This window comes from Balaenoptera ricei, chromosome 11 (genome assembly GCF_028023285.1).
Source record: "Balaenoptera ricei isolate mBalRic1 chromosome 11, mBalRic1.hap2, whole genome shotgun sequence".
NCBI classification, from domain to species: domain Eukaryota; kingdom Metazoa; phylum Chordata; class Mammalia; order Artiodactyla; family Balaenopteridae; genus Balaenoptera; species Balaenoptera ricei.
The window spans coordinates 23,655,461-23,672,162 of record NC_082649.1 but is presented as its reverse complement, the minus strand read 5'-3'; the positions used below and the strand labels follow the sequence as shown (position 1 = coordinate 23,672,162).

General features: G+C 50.1%; 3 protein-coding genes across 13 annotated transcripts in view; 1 reads left to right on the top strand and 2 right to left on the bottom strand.

The window, feature by feature from the left end:
* Positions 1 to 7: 7 nt before the first annotated feature.
* Positions 8 to 3,699, bottom strand: C11H6orf136 (chromosome 11 C6orf136 homolog). 3 transcript variants are annotated; one of them, XM_059938275.1, is made up of 6 exons: positions 3,511 to 3,699; positions 1,788 to 2,189; positions 1,415 to 1,503; positions 1,039 to 1,239; positions 386 to 455; positions 8 to 307 (listed from the first exon to the last, which is right to left on the bottom strand). In XM_059938275.1, exons 1-6 carry the CDS (start codon positions 3,580 to 3,582, stop codon positions 194 to 196), a joined length of 948 nt encoding a protein of 315 aa, XP_059794258.1. In that variant the 5' UTR covers positions 3,583 to 3,699; the 3' UTR covers positions 8 to 193. The 3 variants fall into 3 exon arrangements, with proteins under 3 accessions (XP_059794258.1, XP_059794260.1, XP_059794259.1); XM_059938277.1 differs by having other exon boundaries at positions 1,788 to 1,996; positions 3,511 to 3,585; XM_059938276.1 differs by lacking the exon at positions 3,511 to 3,699 and adding an exon at positions 2,980 to 3,275.
* Positions 2,980 to 16,702, top strand: part of PPP1R10 (protein phosphatase 1 regulatory subunit 10) — a 36,848-nt gene continuing 23,125 nt past the window's right edge. The window contains exon 1 of the mRNA XM_059938260.1: positions 2,980 to 3,215. The gene's annotated coding sequence lies outside the window, so the exon portion shown is untranslated. The remainder of the gene's footprint in view (positions 3,216 to 16,702) is intronic.
* On the bottom strand, positions 3,955 to 16,221 carry ATAT1 (alpha tubulin acetyltransferase 1). 9 transcript variants are annotated; one of them, XM_059938265.1, is made up of 13 exons: positions 16,093 to 16,221; positions 15,560 to 15,620; positions 15,355 to 15,446; positions 15,174 to 15,234; positions 14,937 to 15,050; positions 14,647 to 14,748; positions 9,932 to 9,977; positions 9,744 to 9,812; positions 8,080 to 8,151; positions 7,667 to 7,910; positions 4,800 to 4,912; positions 4,666 to 4,708; positions 3,955 to 4,312 (listed from the first exon to the last, which is right to left on the bottom strand). In XM_059938265.1, exons 1-13 carry the CDS (start codon positions 16,197 to 16,199, stop codon positions 4,138 to 4,140), a joined length of 1,299 nt encoding a protein of 432 aa, XP_059794248.1. In that variant the 5' UTR covers positions 16,200 to 16,221; the 3' UTR covers positions 3,955 to 4,137. The 9 variants fall into 9 exon arrangements, with proteins under 9 accessions (XP_059794248.1, XP_059794249.1, XP_059794250.1 ...); XM_059938266.1 differs by having other exon boundaries at positions 4,800 to 4,879; XM_059938267.1 differs by having other exon boundaries at positions 4,800 to 4,876.

Sequence of the window (16,702 nt, the reverse complement as noted above, 5' to 3'; positions counted from 1 at the left end):
TTCGATCTCATATATTCACTTAGATTTTATTATTTACAAGTTAAATTACACAGCAGCTTTACACAGCATGAGATGGAAAGTAAAGAAGAAGAGAGAAGAGGGGAGGAAGCTGGCTCCTGAGGTCTTTGGCCACCTCCACCTCCTCCTCTTGTGCGTAGCAAGTCTTCCGTGCTGCCTCTGCCCCAGTTCCTGATCAGCCCTTGGAACACAGGTGTAAGTTGGGTTCTGGCTCCGACAGCCCCAGAGTCACCAGGGCTCCCACTAGCAGCTTCTTCACGGGCGTTGGGGGTGAGTGTGAAGGCATCAGCTGCAGGGAGAAAGGTTAATGCCAGCTGGTGGGATGTTCTACCCCGTCACCCCACCCCTACCCAGCCCTAGGACTCACTTTGTCTAGGCGATGGCGACAAATGAGGCCTTCGGAATTCAGGTAGAAGGTGGAATAGGCATCATAGGTCCTGGTGAAGGGAGAGAGGCTCACTGAGGGAGAAGGGGACTGGTCCCAAAGTTTAATTCAAGCATTTGTTTAGTAGTTCCTAAACTTTACTACATATTATATCACCTGGGGATCTTTTAAAAATCCTGAGGTTGTTCCCTGGCCCAATTAAATCAGAATGTCTGGCACCGATATTTTAAAAAGATTCCTGATGATTCCACTGTGCAGCAAAGTTTGGGAACCACTGGTTTGGGCTGAGCCTAAGAATTTCTTGGGATTCTACTCTGTGCCAGAAATTTACCAGGTACTTTACCTAAGGTTGTGAGGCACCACTTATGAGACAGGAATTTTCACCTGTTCAATAAGTATTTGAGTACCTACTATGTGCCAGGTAATGTACATGAAGAAACTGAGTTCAGAAGCTTCCTAATATATTCTGAGTCCCTATTTTTTGTTAGATTAAAGTAGACAAAAAAAAAGATCCTGCCCTCAAGGAGCCTGCGGTCAAGTCAGGGTAGATCCAGGATTGTCTAGAAGACTAGACCATAGATTCCCAAAAGGGTAAGATTAGGAAATTGTAGTGTTTCTTTTCTCACTTCTCTTACCGGTAAAGCTCTTCCTTGTCACGCTTATAGAAACGCAGAAAGAGTAGGTGGATGGGCAGCCCCACAAGCCGCCAGCGGGCTTGCAGGGTCCAATTCTCAGGGTGGCGGGTCAGCTGTAGAACCTCCAGCCGAAGCTGTGCAAAATAGTTCCAGGCCAGGAAGCGGCAGAGGGTCAGTGACAGGATGTACCATGTCCGGCCTCTGGGAGGAAGGAATGGGAAAGAAATCTCATAATGGCAGAATCAGAAAACCAAACTGGTATCTGACAATGGGATGGGGAGCAGCAGTGAGAAGCAGCCTAGGACATTCTCTAATAAGTGAAAATAGCATTGGGTCCTTTTCCTCCCCAAGGCCCTACCCATTCGTGGATTCTCACTTGGTACGCATGTTCAGGATCTCATTGATGAATTCCACATCCGATGAGTAGAGAGTGTAGTCGTGGGAGTGAAGGAAGAGACTGGGAAGCTAGGTGGAAGAAGGCATCAGACCAGGAGGAAAGAAAAGATGATCCTATTTCTCAGTTTTCTATATTTAGTGTCTCCTTATTCATGAGTGAAAGGTCATCTCATCCCATGTTTAACTTCTCTAATCCAAACTGAGGGGCATCTTTTCCTTGGGAAATGTTTATAACATATTTCTATGCCCGTCTCATGGTTCCCAGAAAGAATCCAGTTGACTGACTCCCTATTTTTAAGAATTACCTACATCCCTTCCCATTTCGGACAAAGGCCACTTCTGAACTGACTTACCTCTTGTCTCAGTCTCTCATACATGACAGCCAGGTGCTCCTCCATACTCGGATCTCCTGATGGAGTGGCAGGGGAAGAGTGGGCAGTCCCAGAGGCTTGGAAAGGTATCAAAGCCCCAGGACAGGGGCAGGGAGGTCCCTCAAATAGGCTCCTAAGCCCATCCAGGCAGCCGCTGTGTAACTCAGGTCCTGGTCCCTCCTCCCCCTTTCCTGGGGGGAGAACCACCCATGGTGAGGTGAGGGCTTGGACCTGAGGGAGAGGTAGTGGGGGAGCTCGGGGAAGCAGCCGGGTGGGAGGGCTTGGGGGTGGGGGAGACCAGAAAAGAGGCAGAGATGGAGAAGTGGTTGTCATGGAGTGAGGCCAAAGAGGTGGGAATGGTAGGGCCCGTGGAGAAAGCTGGTCCTAAGGAGGAAGAACAAAAGGGAAAAAGATAAGAATCCAGCTGCCTAATGCCCTGCCATCCAAACTGCCCATTAACACGCTTCCAGTCCCACCTGGTCCTTCTGACAGGAGAGATGGAACTACTAGAGGGAAAATTCATCTCCATCTCTACTTAAAACAGAAGGAAACACTTTCCTGTGACAAAAGTACAAATACCTCCCCCAAACATTAACAAATACTTTTAGATTTGTTTAAGATTCCAAACCTGTTTGGGGGCAGGTCTGCCTCTCTTACAGCAAGAATCATAAGAGTGTGTATTTGAAGAATGAACAAATGAATGAATAAGTTACAGGTCTTGTACTGTGGCCTCTAACACAACTCCACGAGTGTGTGAAGCAGAGGTTATATAGAGAAAAGAACATCCAGCTGGAACTAGGAGACTTTTGAGTTCCAATTCTATCATGTAACCTTAGGCACTCTCATTCCCTCAGCCTGAGTTTCCCATAAATGTCCTCCTATAAACGAGGACGATGAAACCACACTGAGTTGTTATGAGGACTATATGAGATAATAATTGTAAATAAAACTTTGCGACCTGTTAAGCAGTAAGCTCATCACTCGGGCTCCTCTAATGACACGAAAAGGCCCAGGAGACTGTTAAAGGCTGGACCTCATGCCCCTGGTTTACTGATGTCGAAACTGCGATGAGGGAGAGGTCACCCAAAGCCAGGCCTGACCGGAGTCCCTCCGTTTCCAACGAACCCCCCCGAGGGGACTCATTATCGGGAGAGCGGGCGGGCCGCGCGGGTACCTCTGTCCCCAACGGTGTCCCGGAGGCGCCGTCTCCGCCGGGGGCGTGGCCATCTTGCCCGCCCGGGCACAGGGGCCCGAACAGGGTCCACCCGGGCCGGCCTTCCCGCCGGGACCGCTATCCGGGGTGCAAGATGCGCGGGCTGCAGAGCGCGGCCCGCAGGTCTGTCTGGTCGGCTCCCGGGAGGCGCCGCGAACTTCTCCGCCCCCTGCCCTTCAAATCACCTCCAGGCACAGGTAACCGCGGAAACGCGGGCGAAATGCGGACGCGCCCCACCGCCCCAGCTTCCAGCCCCCCTGCCCCCGCAGGCCCGGGAGACCGACGTCCCGTGCTCTACAGGGCAGGCGGTGCCGCCCTCCGATCCCCACGACCCCTAACCCCTAAACGCGCCGCCCCGCACAGGTGGGAAGGAGCGGTGGGACGTCACTGCGCCTGCGCGAAACGGGGCGCGCGCTCCGCCCCACACGCCGACTCTGGGGAGGGTCTCTCCCCGCCCCCTCTCCTTCCCTCCCGCTTCCCCTCTGCTCTCACCTGGGGACGAGCCTGGTAGGCACGGAGGCAGGGGCCGAGGCGCCGGGCCGCCCCCCGGCTGGGCTGGTACATGATCTTCCGGGAATGGAGAGAGCGCCTCCCGTGTCCGGCCTCCTCACAGGGGTGAGCGTGCCCCGGAGCCGGCTTCTTGAAGGGGAAAGGAAGGGGGGGGTGAAGGGCTGAGGGGAGGGAAACGGAGATGTTGCGCGCTTGCGCACTGCGGCGAGTTCCAGGGAGGCGGTGAGGCGCTGGGTCTGCAGTAAGTGCGCCTGCGCTCGCCGGATCGGAGGCTGCCTTAGAGCGCTTGCGCAGTAAATTAGCGGCCTCGAGCACTGCTCTCACCTGTGGCGCTTGCGCAAAAGTGGGCGATGATGGGGCTGAACGGGGCGCGCGAAGAGTGACGGGTGGGATTGAAATAATGACAATCGCGGTTTTTAGTAACTCTCGTGATAAAAATAAATACTTTATTGCTGTGCTTAAAAATAAGATACAAATGACTTGGCACTGATAAGAAAGCCTGTCGAATGAATGAATGAATGAATACATCCATTGTGAGGGCGGGCTTTGGCTAGGTCCTGTGTGAGAGAGAAATAATACTGACTTTGAAAGTGTGACAGGGGGCTGCGGTCACCAAGGCCTGGTGCTGCGACGTTCCTGCAAGTTTCGAATGAACCTGGCGTTGAACATGTCCCCGCCCATTGTCCAGGACTGGGCTGGTGGAGCCTGGGCCTGTGGAGGAACTGTGTGCATGGGTTCCTCCCCAGACCCATGCTGTGACAAGACCTGCTCCTCACTGGCAGACCTAGTAGGTGGGAGGGAGATGGAGAGTGGGTTACACGGGTACTAAAGGGAGAATTAAGATCACAGCTTCTTAAAGGGCTGACTGGCTCTTGTGTAGAGGACGTATGATGGGGTATGAGGCTGGAACAATCAGTGCTATGTCCAAACCTGAAACCCCTCAGAGACTGCCAAAGGGAAGCACTCGAGTCGAACCTATGGGGAAAGAGGCTTGTAGGGTGTTAGGTGGAAGGCTTTGCGGGAGGAACTGGTGTCCAGTTCAGAGAGTGAGATTTAGGAGGAGGAAGTAGCTGAGAGTGATGTTAGGAAAGGAGTCAGAGGTGGTGCGAGGCTGGTAGGGGAGGGGTCAGACCTCACCTATTCTCTGTTTCCTGCTCCCCTTGCTTCAGTTCTTGGTTGCCTGTGGAAATACCAGGCATGTGCATGGGAAGGCTGGAGTAGGTAGTGAATATGGCCTACTTGATTTGAGGATAAGGAGATGAATAACTTACCTGTATTGGGGGATGAGGAATTCAACCGCCCATGGCGGCTATAGCTGCAGCTTTGGGCTACCAGCCCTGGGGGAGTCCTGCTGTAGAAGAAATGTGAGATGATGGGGAAAAGGCTACAGGATGAAAGATGAGTGGGTATGAAGGAATCAGAGGAGAATAATAAAAGGAACAGCACAGGAACAGAGAGAGGGGTAGTTATCATTCCTATGGGATTTTAATCTAAGTTGTGCCCCAGAAAAGGGAAGGGAGCTCATTTTATACCCCAAGATTTTCTGAAGCAGTCCTGACTTGCTGCTTTATTACTCCTAGTTGAGGTAATGTGTTAAAAGTAAGGCCAAATGTGCTCCAAATCATGTCATAAAAACAAATTCAGGGGAATTCCCTGGCGGTCCAGTGGTTAGGACTCCATGCTTCCACTGCAGGGGGCACAGGTTCGATCCCTGGTTGGGGCCTGGTTGGGGAACTAAGATCCCACAAGCCGTGTGGTTCGGCCAAAAACAAACACACACAACCAGATTCACATATATGCAAAAAAAATTTTTTTTGTCGGACCAGGTGCCCTGATGTTTGGTTTGGAAAACATGATTACCTTAATTTTAGGATACCTCAGCCAGAGGGATATAGGGAGTGGTAAGGCTGAATTTAGGAAAAGGACTGTCTTGAGAAAGAGATCCAAGGGTTTAGTGAGGGAGAGGCCAGGAAATCAGCGGGAAGAGGAATTCAGGAAACAATTAGGGGACTGTTATCAGGAGGCAATTAGTGGATCCCAGAGATGTTAGTAAATCTTAACATCTCAGCAAGGGCTGGCCTGGGGTAAAGGGTAGAAGTGACTAGGGAGAGCTAGAGGTTTCTGGAGAGAATGGAGGAGTAGATGTAGAAGGCTACACAGAGGGATCCAGTGACTACATGAGAGGAGACAATCCGCAGAAGATCCCACAATGAAGATGGGGACAGGCAGACACCAGATCCTGCAAGGGGAGCTCTAAGACTCCTTGCTGGAAGATCTGCAGATCTCAGAGGTGAGGGAGAGAGAGGGACAGAGGTCCTGAGATCCCAGGAAAATAAGGGGTGATGCACAAACGAGGCTGAGACCTTAAGGTTTGTTTGGTGTTTTTTTTTTTCTTTTGTAGTTTTTAATCATTGAAAATGTCCATTTAAAAAACACAAAAGAATTCACACTTTATTCAGACAACATTGAGAGGGAGAAGAAAAAGGAGTGAGTCAGAAGAGAGGGAGATCCTGCTCCCAAGGGTTTGGGGGAATACAGTAGGGGTATCTGAACTAGCACACATCCAGAGGGTAGGGAGGGGGAAGGATGTTCTATACCCTGGGTATGGAGCAGGGAAGAAGGTTCTTGCTATGGAGGAAAGAAGAAAGGAAGGCCAGAGGAGGAGTTCCCCCATCATCTCAAGACAATCTCACAAGACAGGAATCTATCAGTATCTAGCGACCAGGGAGGGATGGCTGCGAGAGGGTATTCCAGGAGCTAATAGAGCCTTGAGACTCAGGCTTAGCTTCTGAAACTTGGCTAAGAGTGATCCTAGGGTGGTTGCTGGGATCTACTGCCAAGAAACAAACTCCCTCACAGAACCTGGACCCAGGGGAAGTGGTGGTGTCTGTAGAAGTGGGGCGAGTCTAGAGCCTCAAAGCAGACATCAGCTTGGGGGTCCCCTGACAGATACACATACACACAGCATGTGGAAATTAAGAGTTTGGCAATGTTGAGTGGATCCCCTGGGGAGCTGGTAAGTCCCTGTCCTACCTGACTGGACTGCTCTGAAGCAGAGCTCACTCACTGGCTGGCGTCAGCAGGCTGATAGGGTAGCTGTGGTCAGTAGCACGAAGCAGTATTAGAGCTACCAGGAGACAGTGTAGTGGGACTATAGGATTCATTCCATGGACAAGACTCTTTAAAAGGTTTCCCTGGTAGAGGAGGCCCTTGGACCTTCCATGGTGTTCTAGAATCTGACTGCAAGCAAGACTATGCTTCTCTGGATAATTAGTAGGAACCGCCCAACCAAGAAGTCTGGCAGCAAATGGGCTGTCTGTGGGAGAGTGTTCAGAGCCCGATTAGGAGAGAGGGGGTGCTTTCTATGGTAAGAAAAGCTACAAAGCATTAGGCCATCTGGGACCCTGACAACCCAGTTGTCCAAGAAAGGGGAAGAGGGAATCCTATGGGCTCTGTCAGGTTCCCCTGGATGTTGGGGGATACAATGGAAGATCCGGTCTGGGGTTCTCAGGGAGGGGGGTCTCTGCCCTCGCCAGGTCTCCCAGGGAGGGGAGGGGCTTAGCTGTCTGTCAGTATCGACTCTCATCAGAGCGGGGAAGGGAGCTGTGGAAGGATGTTATGGACAGGAGGAGGGGAGAGGGGAAATGGGGGGGAGAGAAAAACAGAAAGAGAAGTCAGAGGTGAAGAGAAAGCTGGGGAGAGAAAAAAAGGAGAGGCCCATTCTCTGCCTGCTGGGATGGGCTCCTGCCACACAAGGCACTGACCCAGGGCTGGTGGCTCCCCAAACTGTGTCAGAGATCCTGCCCCTTCCCAGCAAATGCTGAACCATGATTTCCCCAATCTTAGAGGCTCAGTCACCCACCCAACAGATCTGTGTTCTTCCTACGCTTCCTCCCAGCTCTCACTTAAACCAGAGTCCCTAGACTCTACATAAAGTCCTATTCTGCTCCTTCACTGTAATTTATTTCCAGACCACTCCCATAAATATTTTCCAATATATTCTTCTTGAAAGGTTTCAGGACTCTCCAGTCCTCCTGTCCTATTGCTTCATGTCTCTGATGGATTTACACTGCCCTCTGCCATTTCTAACACCCTGTCTGACAGTCGTGACGTTCCCTAACCCTCCAGCTCCTATTACCTGGTGCGGCGACGCTGGGCTGGGCTGCCCCCTGGGTCAGTAGCAAGCAGAAGGCGGGCGGTGGGGTGCGGGGGGCAGAGGCGCAGGGAACGCAGCAGCTCCTGCTCTGGCACGAAGGGGCGGAGGGGACCCCGTTCTGGTGAGTTTCCCAGGCTGCTGGAGCGCGGGGGTGGGTGGGCTGGAGGTGTAGCACGGCGAGGGGCCCTGTTCAAGGGCCAGGGAGGCTCCACAGCTACCTTCAGAACTGGGGAGAGGGAGAAAAAAGAGCAAGACAGAGAAGAAAAAGGAAAGGGAAGAGAGTCATGACAGCAAAGATTAGAGTAGAAAAAAGAGAAATCAGAGCCTTTAGAGAAAACAAATCTTTCCCCTGGGTTAAGGCCCCCCCAGGCCCAGACCCCCTACCCCAGTCTTACATTCTCGGTCACTAGAGGAGTATGGCTTTATGTCTCCCTCTGCTCTCTTGGGTGGCAGCTTCCTTGCTGGAGCTGGCAGTGGAGAGGACACAGGCAAGGTAAGCATTAGGAGGCATACTGTGCACCCCTTCACTACCCCCACAACCCCAAACCTCTGATCCCTGACACCACAGTTCCTCCGGGGAAAGGAGACTTCAGCTCCACCGCAGAAGCAGCTCTGTGGCACTGCCATCACACCAAAAGGGAATTCGGGGGGAAGGCTGGAGCATTTTGAGGAGAGCCAGAAGGAGTAGGCTGAATGCAGAGTTGGGGGGAAAGATCTGGGGGAGACTGTGGGGCCTGGGAGACGCAAGAGAAGGGCAGCCAAGGGAGGCGAGCTCTTACTGTCAGTGGGCGCTGTCAGGCCCCCCTGGGGTTCTGGGGCAGTGGAATGGTCCCAGCTGGGCCATCGAGGACCCCAGGTCCCTCTAGACAAGATGGACAAAGCCCTTGGTTAATCAGGAATTGCTTTGGAGAGGTCAGGGGAGGCTGGGGTGGGGCAGAACCTCCCCTTCCGGAGCAAAGATAGAAAGAGATTTACGTTTTATAAGGGGAAAAAAAGGATGAGGAAAAAACACAGACACCTGTAAAGGAGTTACCAGACAGAGTAAATGGGAGGCTCATGGACTGTCCCAGCCCTGCCTCCCGCCTCCTCACTTCACCACTTGCCCCTTCCTTTCCCTCTCAAGAGGTTCTTTCTCCATCATGCGTGGCAAATGAGAGACTGCCCAGCGGATCCACTTAAACTTTAGGGTCCCCTCCCGTGTGGACCTGGTCCTCACCGTCCTTGTTGGCTCTCTCTCCCTCTCACAGCTTTGGTCAGCAGGAGCTAGATGGGGGAAGCCTTGGAAATCAGAGCCGGTCACGGATATGAACTGCCTCTCTGTGCCTGACACTGGTAGATGCTAATCACTGGTGACAGATTGCTGTCTGGGTGGTGGTTGCTCTGTTTCCTGGTCACGGAGGAGGTGAGAGAGCTAGCCAGAGAGCCAGCTCCTTCAGGAAAGGGCCCTCCTGTGCAAGTGCGCACAGCTCGGCCAGCAGAAGGCTGTGCCCCTCGGCCTTGAGAAGGAGAAAGGGGTGGGGCTCAGCCCGGCAGGGAGCATGTGTGTGGATGAGGAGGGAATGCGGAACCTGGGCAGCATTTCAGTACCTCCTAGGTATGGTTTCTCCAGATCAATTTCATTATTTGGTTGGAAATGTTATAAATTCTGAGTGTTATCTTCTAAAACTAGTATTTAAGCTTTGGACCATTCATGTCACTATTCTATGACTGGAAATGGAAGGGCTGACTGCACTTGCCTGTCCCTCACTGGCTGACAGAAGCCTGAGGAATTTATGAAGGAACATGACTCTGGCCTATTTTGATGGGCCTGAAGCAGCAAGAGGCTCCATCAATGTCAACTGTCAAACAGGCTCCCAATGAGCTTGCTTAGTTGAAAGTCTTGCCAAGTATAAATACACTGAGCTCCCATGAGGGCAGAGGACATGGGTAATGTCTGCTGGGGACTTGGGTTGCTTTAGAATTCTCCCAAACTGCCCACAGATTGCACTGAGTTCCCAGTGGCCTCCAGAGTGACTAGCCATCACAGCACTACAGATCCACCCATTCAATGCAGCTTTACCAGCAGGCATAGGATCAACCGCAGCAGCACAAGAGTGTCGAGTTGCCCTCAGAGAGGTAGCAGGGGGCCCTGTGAGGAAGGAAGCGGTGGTGCCCCTCAGTGAGGGGTCCAATGGGACCAAGAATCCACCTCCTTCCTTCCCCTCACCCCAACTGCTTGGCCAACACACACAAGGTGAGAAAACTTACGATGCTGATGGGCAAAGAATCCTTCAAAGATCACGAAGTTGTTCACCTGTGAGATGAAACAAGTGAAATATATTTGTCCATTCAGCCACTCAGCACATACTTGCGTACAGAACCCTGTGCTAGAAAAACCACAGTGGGAGGAACAAAAGCCAGCCTTCCTGTCCTTGTTGACAGACTCAGTCAAAATCTCAGACCCTGACAAGCTGATCCTAAAGTTGAATTGCAGAGGACCTCGAATAGCCAAAATAATCTTCAAGATTAACAAAGGAATAACAAATTTGGGGAGGATTCACACTTCCTGATTTCAAAACTTACTACAAAGCTACAGTAATCAAAATAGTGTGGTAGAGGCACAGGATAGACATATAGACCAATGGAATGAATAGAGTTCAGAAATAAACCCATGTCTATGGTCAATTGATTTTCAATAAGGGTGCTAAGGCCATTCAATAGGGAAAGTATAACTTCTTCAACAACTGGTGTTTGGATAACTGAGTATCTACACGCAAGATAATTAATTTGGACCAAAAAATAGCTAAAAATGGATCAAAACTAAATGTAAGAGCTAACACTATGAAACTCTTGGAAGGAAACATTGAGGAAAATCTTGATGACTTTGGACATGGTTTCTTAAATATGACACCAAAAGCATAAGCAACGAAAGGAAAAAATAAATTACACTTCATCAAAAGTAAAAACTTTTGTGCGTCAAAAGACACTATCAAGAAAATGAGGGGCTTCCCTGGTGGTGCAGTGGTTGAGAATCTGCCTGCCAATGCAGGGGACACGGGTTCGAGCCCTGGTCTGGGAAGATCCCACATGCTGCGGAGCAACTGGGCCCGTGAGCCACAACTACTGAGCCTGCGCGTCTGGAGCCTGTGCTTCGCAACAAGAGAGGCCGCGACAGTGAGAGGCCAGCACACCGTGATGAAGAGTGGCCCCCACTCGCCACAACTAGAGAAAGCCCTCGCACAGAAACGAAGACCCAACACAGCCAAAAATAAAAATAAATAAATTAAAAAAAAAAAAAGAAAATGAAAAGAAAACCCAAGAATAGGGGGAAATATTTGCAAATCGTATATCTAATAAGGGTATTGTATCCAGAACATAAAGAACTCTTCCAGAACAAACAGACAAAAAACATAATTTTAAAAATGGGCATAGGGCTTCCCTGGTGGCACAGTGGTTAAGAATCCACCTGCCAATGCAGCAGACATGGGTTCGAGTCCTGGTCCAGGAAGATCCCACATGCCACGGAGCAACTAAGCCCGTGCGCCACAACTACTGGGCCTGCGCTCCAGAGCCCGCAAGCCACAACTACTGAGCCCGTGTGCCACAACTACTGAAGCTCGTGCGCCTAGAGCCTGTGCTCCACAACAAGAGGAGCCACCGCAATGAGAAGCCTGCACACCGTAATGAAGAGTAGCCCCCGCTCACCGCAACTAGAGAAAGCCACATGCAGCAACAAAGACCCAGTGCAGCCAAAAATAAAATAATAATTAATTTTTTAAAAAAAGGGCAAAGACTTGAATAAACATTTCTCCAAAGAAGATATACAAATGGCCAATAAGCACTTGAAAAGATGCTCAACGTCATTAGTCATTAGGGAAATGCAAATCAAAACACAAAGAGATACAACTTCACAATGATTATTATGGCTATTATAAAAAGAAAAAAGAAAAATAAATTTTGGTGAGGATGTCAAGATACCAGAGCTACCATACATTGCTGATGGAGATGTAAAATGTTGCAGTCATTGTGGAAAAACCGTTTCTTAGTTCCTCAAAAAGTTAAACACGGGATTACCATATGACCCAGCAATTCTACTCTTAGGTATATACCCAGGAAAACTGGAAATATATGTGCTTGGAGACATGGCTTGCCCAAAGTCTAGTAGCTACAAGTGGCAGAACTGGGTCTCAAATCCCAGACTCCTGATTCTAGTTGAGGCATTTCAGCCAGGAATACAGTGTAGTCATTAGAGGGGGCTATAGGTTCAAATTCAAGCTCTACCATTTATTAGCTGTGCAAACTTGGTCAAGTCACTAATCTGTATAAACCCAAAATGGGGTCAATAATGGCAACTACCTCAAAGACATGTACAAGGATCAACAGAGAGAATGCATGTAGATACCACACAGAGCTCATGAAACATCAGTTGTTATTGGGTTGGCCAAAAAGTTCGTTCGGGTTTCCCCGACAGATGTTACAGAAAAACTGGAACGAACTTTTTGGCCAACCCAATATTATTTACACTCTATACTGCCCTGCTCTTACATGTTACCTGGGTAATGCATTTGATGCTGGATACTGTGTTCCTTCCGTTGCTCTCTGCTGCCTCTTAATGGAAAAATGATGTCCTACTCTGGGAGCACATTCTAAGGAGACCCTGTCTATCTCCTGCCTTCACCCTGCTGTAGTGTCTACCAACCCACCCACCCTCATCCTCCCCCAACAAGCATATGCCCAGCACTCTAGCCAAACAAAGCTGCTTGCAGTGCCATGAAAGGTAGATTAATATCTCTCTGACTTTGCTTGTGCTGGTTCCTACATGAAAAGCACCTTAGCCTGCCCACTTCTTTGCACCTGACGAACACCTTTCAAGATTAAGATAAGCCTAACTCACTTTATGCCCCCTCTGTAAGCACACCAATTAATCATGTTACAAGGAATTAACTGTCCGTGCTCCTACCCAAGGCTCGCTTGTCAACCCAGTCCCAAGCCCACTCAACGACATTGCTTCAGCAATTCTTCCCACTTTCTCTGACATCATCAGATTTTCTCTCTACTGAGTCATTCTTATGCTGTTCATTTTTATGCAACTGAAAAGAATCAACCCTCTCTTGATCCATAACCCCCTCTAGCTCTTGCTCTATTTCTGTTCACATTAAAGCAGCATTTAAAAGAGTGGCCTATTCTTGCTGCCTCCAGTTCTGAGCTTCTCAATCTCCTAAAGCCACTCCATCCAGGCTTCCACCCACCAGTGTGCTGAAACCGCTTGTCAGGAACACCAGTGGCTTCAGGCAGCTAAATCCAATGGTCACTTCTCAGACCTCTTCTTACCTCAGTGATCAGTAGCACTTGACTCAGTAAGCCATTCCTTCCTTTTGCAAACACTTTCTTCACTGGCCTTGCAGGTCACTTTACTTCTAAGTTTGCATCTACTTCACTAGTCACTCCTCAGCTGCATTTGCTTCTCCTTCCTGACTTTCCAAGAGTGCCCAAGGGCTCAAGTCCTTGGACCACTTCTTTATAGATACTCACTCCATGGCGGTTTCATCCTGTCTCACTGCTTTCAGTACCCTACGTGTGGTGAAAACTCTCCACCCCAAACCTCTTCTCTGAACTCCAGGGAAGTAACCAACCTGGACTCATCACGGACATCTCCAATTAACATATTCAAGATGGACTCCTACTACGTTCCCCCAAAGCTGCTCCACCTTCCATCAGTTAATGCAATGCCATCCTTCCAAGTGCTCAGGCCAACAACTTTGGGATCACCCTTAACTCCCTCTTTTTTCTTCACAAACAATCTATCAAGAAAAATTATTTGCTTTAACTTCAAAATACCTGCAATCTGACCACTCCTTACCATGTCTACTGCTACCATTTTAGACTGAGCCACCACCATTTTTCAGCAGGATTGCTGCTTCCTAACTTGCTTGTACCCTCACCCCTCTACTACCTACTCTTAACAGGCAAAGTGCTCTGGTTTAAAGTAAGTCACATCATATTCTCCCCCTGCCCAAACCCCTCTGATGGCTCTCCTTTTCTCACTTAGAGTAAAGGCCAAAGTCTTTGCAATAGCCTATAGAATCCTAAATGTCTTTCCTCCCCCATTACTGCTCTGATCTCATCTACCAGACTCCCCCCTCACTCATGCTGCTCTAGGCACACCAGCCAATTTTCCAGGCGCACTCCCACCTGTGGCCTTTGCACTAGCTGTTCCCTTTGCCTGGGATGCTCCCCCTCCAGATATTACTTAGCTCATAGTCTCACCTCTTTAAGTTATTGCTCAAGTGACACTTTCTCAGTGAGGCCTTTCCTGCTTATCCCATTTAAACCTGCAATCCCACACACTCCCATCCTCACCATGGCACTCCCAAGCCTTCTTACTTGCTCTCATTTTCCTAGAGCACTTATCATCAATCATAGTATATACTTGTTTATTATGTTTGTCTGTCTCACCAAGTAGAATATAAGCTCCGTGAGAACAGAGACTTTTATCTGTTTCATTGAATAAAGTCTTTCTAGAGCCCAGAACAGTGCCAGCTACTCTAATAAATATATGTTGAATGAATGGACAGCATTAGCACCATTATATTGCATCTACTTATAAACAAACCACCTTGCCCAAAATAGACCAAATCTCCCTGAGGACAGGGAATATATATTATTCTGAGCCCTTACTAAATCTTGATAGACTAGGTAATGGTCTATGTGAAAACAAGGAGATGGAAATGAGCTGACTATGTTTGGGGCATAAACAGACTTTTGGGTGTACACAACAGCCCATAATGAAGAATAAAAATAGATGAGAGTGAAACAGCTGCAGGATGAGAGATGGTACCCTGCCCCCCAGAACTTAGCTGTATAAAATAAGTCCTATATAATGGGGAATAAGGAGTGCTTGGAAGGTGCCATTTGTTTGCCTGCAAAAAATAAATAAATTCAGTGGGAATGCTCAGTGGGGTCTACTCTCTGAAACCTCTAACCTGTGGGACTGTGGTCTCCAGGTTGTAGTGTTTATTCAGGAACTTCAGCAGCTTCTGTGAGGGTCGGTCAATAGCCAGTTGGTGTGGTTCAACTCGCTCCTTCTGCAGGGAACAGGAAACTCAGGGTAGGAGCAGGCATGGGCAAAGCAGGCCAACAGGAACCCAGTCACCTGGGAAGGATATGGGAACATGGGGGGTGGGAGGGTGGGGAGGCAGGGCCTCTGGAAGGACTCAGGACAAGGGGCCTTTGATCTCCATTTTGGATGAACTGGTGAAGAGATAAATAATACCTGCAACATATACTGGAAGAGTTCTCGTCCATGGCCATGGCGTTGAAGTGACTCATGGATGTAAAAGTCCAAGATGCAAAGTGGTTCTACCTCATTGTGAGCCTCACGGTCATCCTAAGAGGTAAAAGAACAACAAAGACCTTCTAGGACCCAGACATCATTGCCACCTTCCAATCTCCAGCACTTCTGTTCTCAGGAGCCAAGGCATATGAACTTTCAGTTTCCAATGACACTCACCAGTACAAAGAGTTTCTTATATCCAACTTTAAGGAAGCCAACAATGGCTCCTTTTCCAGCCCTGTAGGATGGGGAAAATAACAATAATGAGCAGCTATCTGGAAGAGGTAGGGTCAAAATAGGGAGAGGGGCTGGGAGAGGGAGGAATTAAGTATAGGGTAGAACGGTATTTGGCACTCACAGTCGAGCTGAAGTATCTTTGAGTATATACATAACGTGGCGGTTACTCTGCATCCTTGATGCACTGGTGATGGGAGCAGGAAGATGCTGGGCCTGCCAGGAATTTGAAGACAGACTTTCTACAAGTCCCTTCCACAGGACCCAGGCCTCCCTTACCAACTGTCCCCAGAGAGGCCTCCCTTTATTCCATGTAGACTCCCCATTACCTTAGCAGAAGCCTTGCCCAGTTCATCTACAATGGTCATAATTTGCTGCTGCAGATCAACACTACAGAAAGAGAGATCAAGAGTCAGATACTCACTGAATTAGAGGGTCCTGGGCACTCACTCCCTGGGAATCTGGGCGATAACCGCAACCCCAGTTCAGTACTTCAGGCCCTCTGCCTTTACCTTGGAATCTTCCAACCTGATTTCCCGCCCCACTCTCCTGGAACCCAAACTTTTGCCACACTTCCTTTCAGTGTGGTACACTCCCTCCTCCCTTGAAGTTATTGTGGGGAAGCAGGAAGGGCAGGTCAACCACATCCTTTGGTTGGGACCACCATGGGGCCAAGGGATGAAAGGTGACAGATTCAAGCCCCAATCAACCCCACTAGTTCTAGGATCAAAGGTCACCAAAAAGGCGAGCCAGGACATCAAAAGGAGCAGACATTAGTCAGTGAGAAGGGGGCGTGGTGCCTGGACCAGGTTTCGAGAGGAACCGGGAGAGAAGGGCCGTGGGGGCAGGTTTGAGATGTCACCGGGCCGGCGTTGTGGTTCCGGGTCGGCGGGCCGGTGGCCGTAGGTGCTGGTCTAGCACCGTGATCCGCTCCGGGAGCAGCGCGTCCACATCGAACGGGAACTCCATGGCCCATTGTGCGCGGCCGGACCCGCCCCACGCGACGTCACTTCCGCCCCTCGGCCACCGCCCCGCCCACCGCAATCTTTACTTCCCCTGCCGCGCCCCCGGGTCCCTAGGGGGGTCGCCCCACCCCCCCCCCCCCCTCCACCACCACCGCCCCCCACCCACCACCTGTCAGCATCCCGGCAGCCGGCCCGGAGACCCCGTTCTTTTTGCCAGACCAGCTGTCACTTAGCAACGCCACTCATCCCATCCGCGCCTCCCACGGCAGCGGGTGCCATAGCAACGCATTTTTCTTGGGCCTAGTGTCTCATTCTCCAACCCTTTAGCCCCTCAGTGAACAGCTGGGTATGGTGGGAACACTGTGCATCGGGCACAGGGGGGCACAAGCGATCATCACATAATGGCACAACTGCTCATACCAGGTGGCTTCTGGTCCCGAGTGCACTGGTCGGACTGGCTCAAGCCTGACCACTCCTCTCCCCCCAGCAGCACCCACTGCCCCCCAA

Bases quoted from the DNA above. Each gene is read 5' to 3' on its own strand.
- ATAT1 (XM_059938273.1), bottom strand. From the start codon at position 15,988: ATGTCCTGGCTCGCCTTTTTGGTGACCTTTGATCCTAGAACTAGTGGG. The intron at 15,621-15,803 runs GTGTGGCAAAAG...CTCTTTCTGTAG, and splicing joins GTGTACCACACTGAAAGGAA to TGTTGATCTGCAGCAGCAAA. The intron at 7,911-8,079 runs GTAAGACTGGGG...CCCTCTCCCCAG, and splicing joins CTCCTCTAGTGACCGAGAAT to TTCTGAAGGTAGCTGTGGAG.
- C11H6orf136 (XM_059938275.1), bottom strand. From the start codon at position 3,582: ATGTACCAGCCCAGCCGGGGGGCGGCCCGGCGCCTCGGCCCCTGCCTC. The intron at 456-1,038 runs GTAAGAGAAGTG...TCCCTTCACCAG, and splicing joins GACAAGGAAGAGCTTTACCG to GACCTATGATGCCTATTCCA. The intron at 308-385 runs GTGAGTCCTAGG...TTCTCCCTGCAG, and splicing joins GTCGCCATCGCCTAGACAAA to CTGATGCCTTCACACTCACC.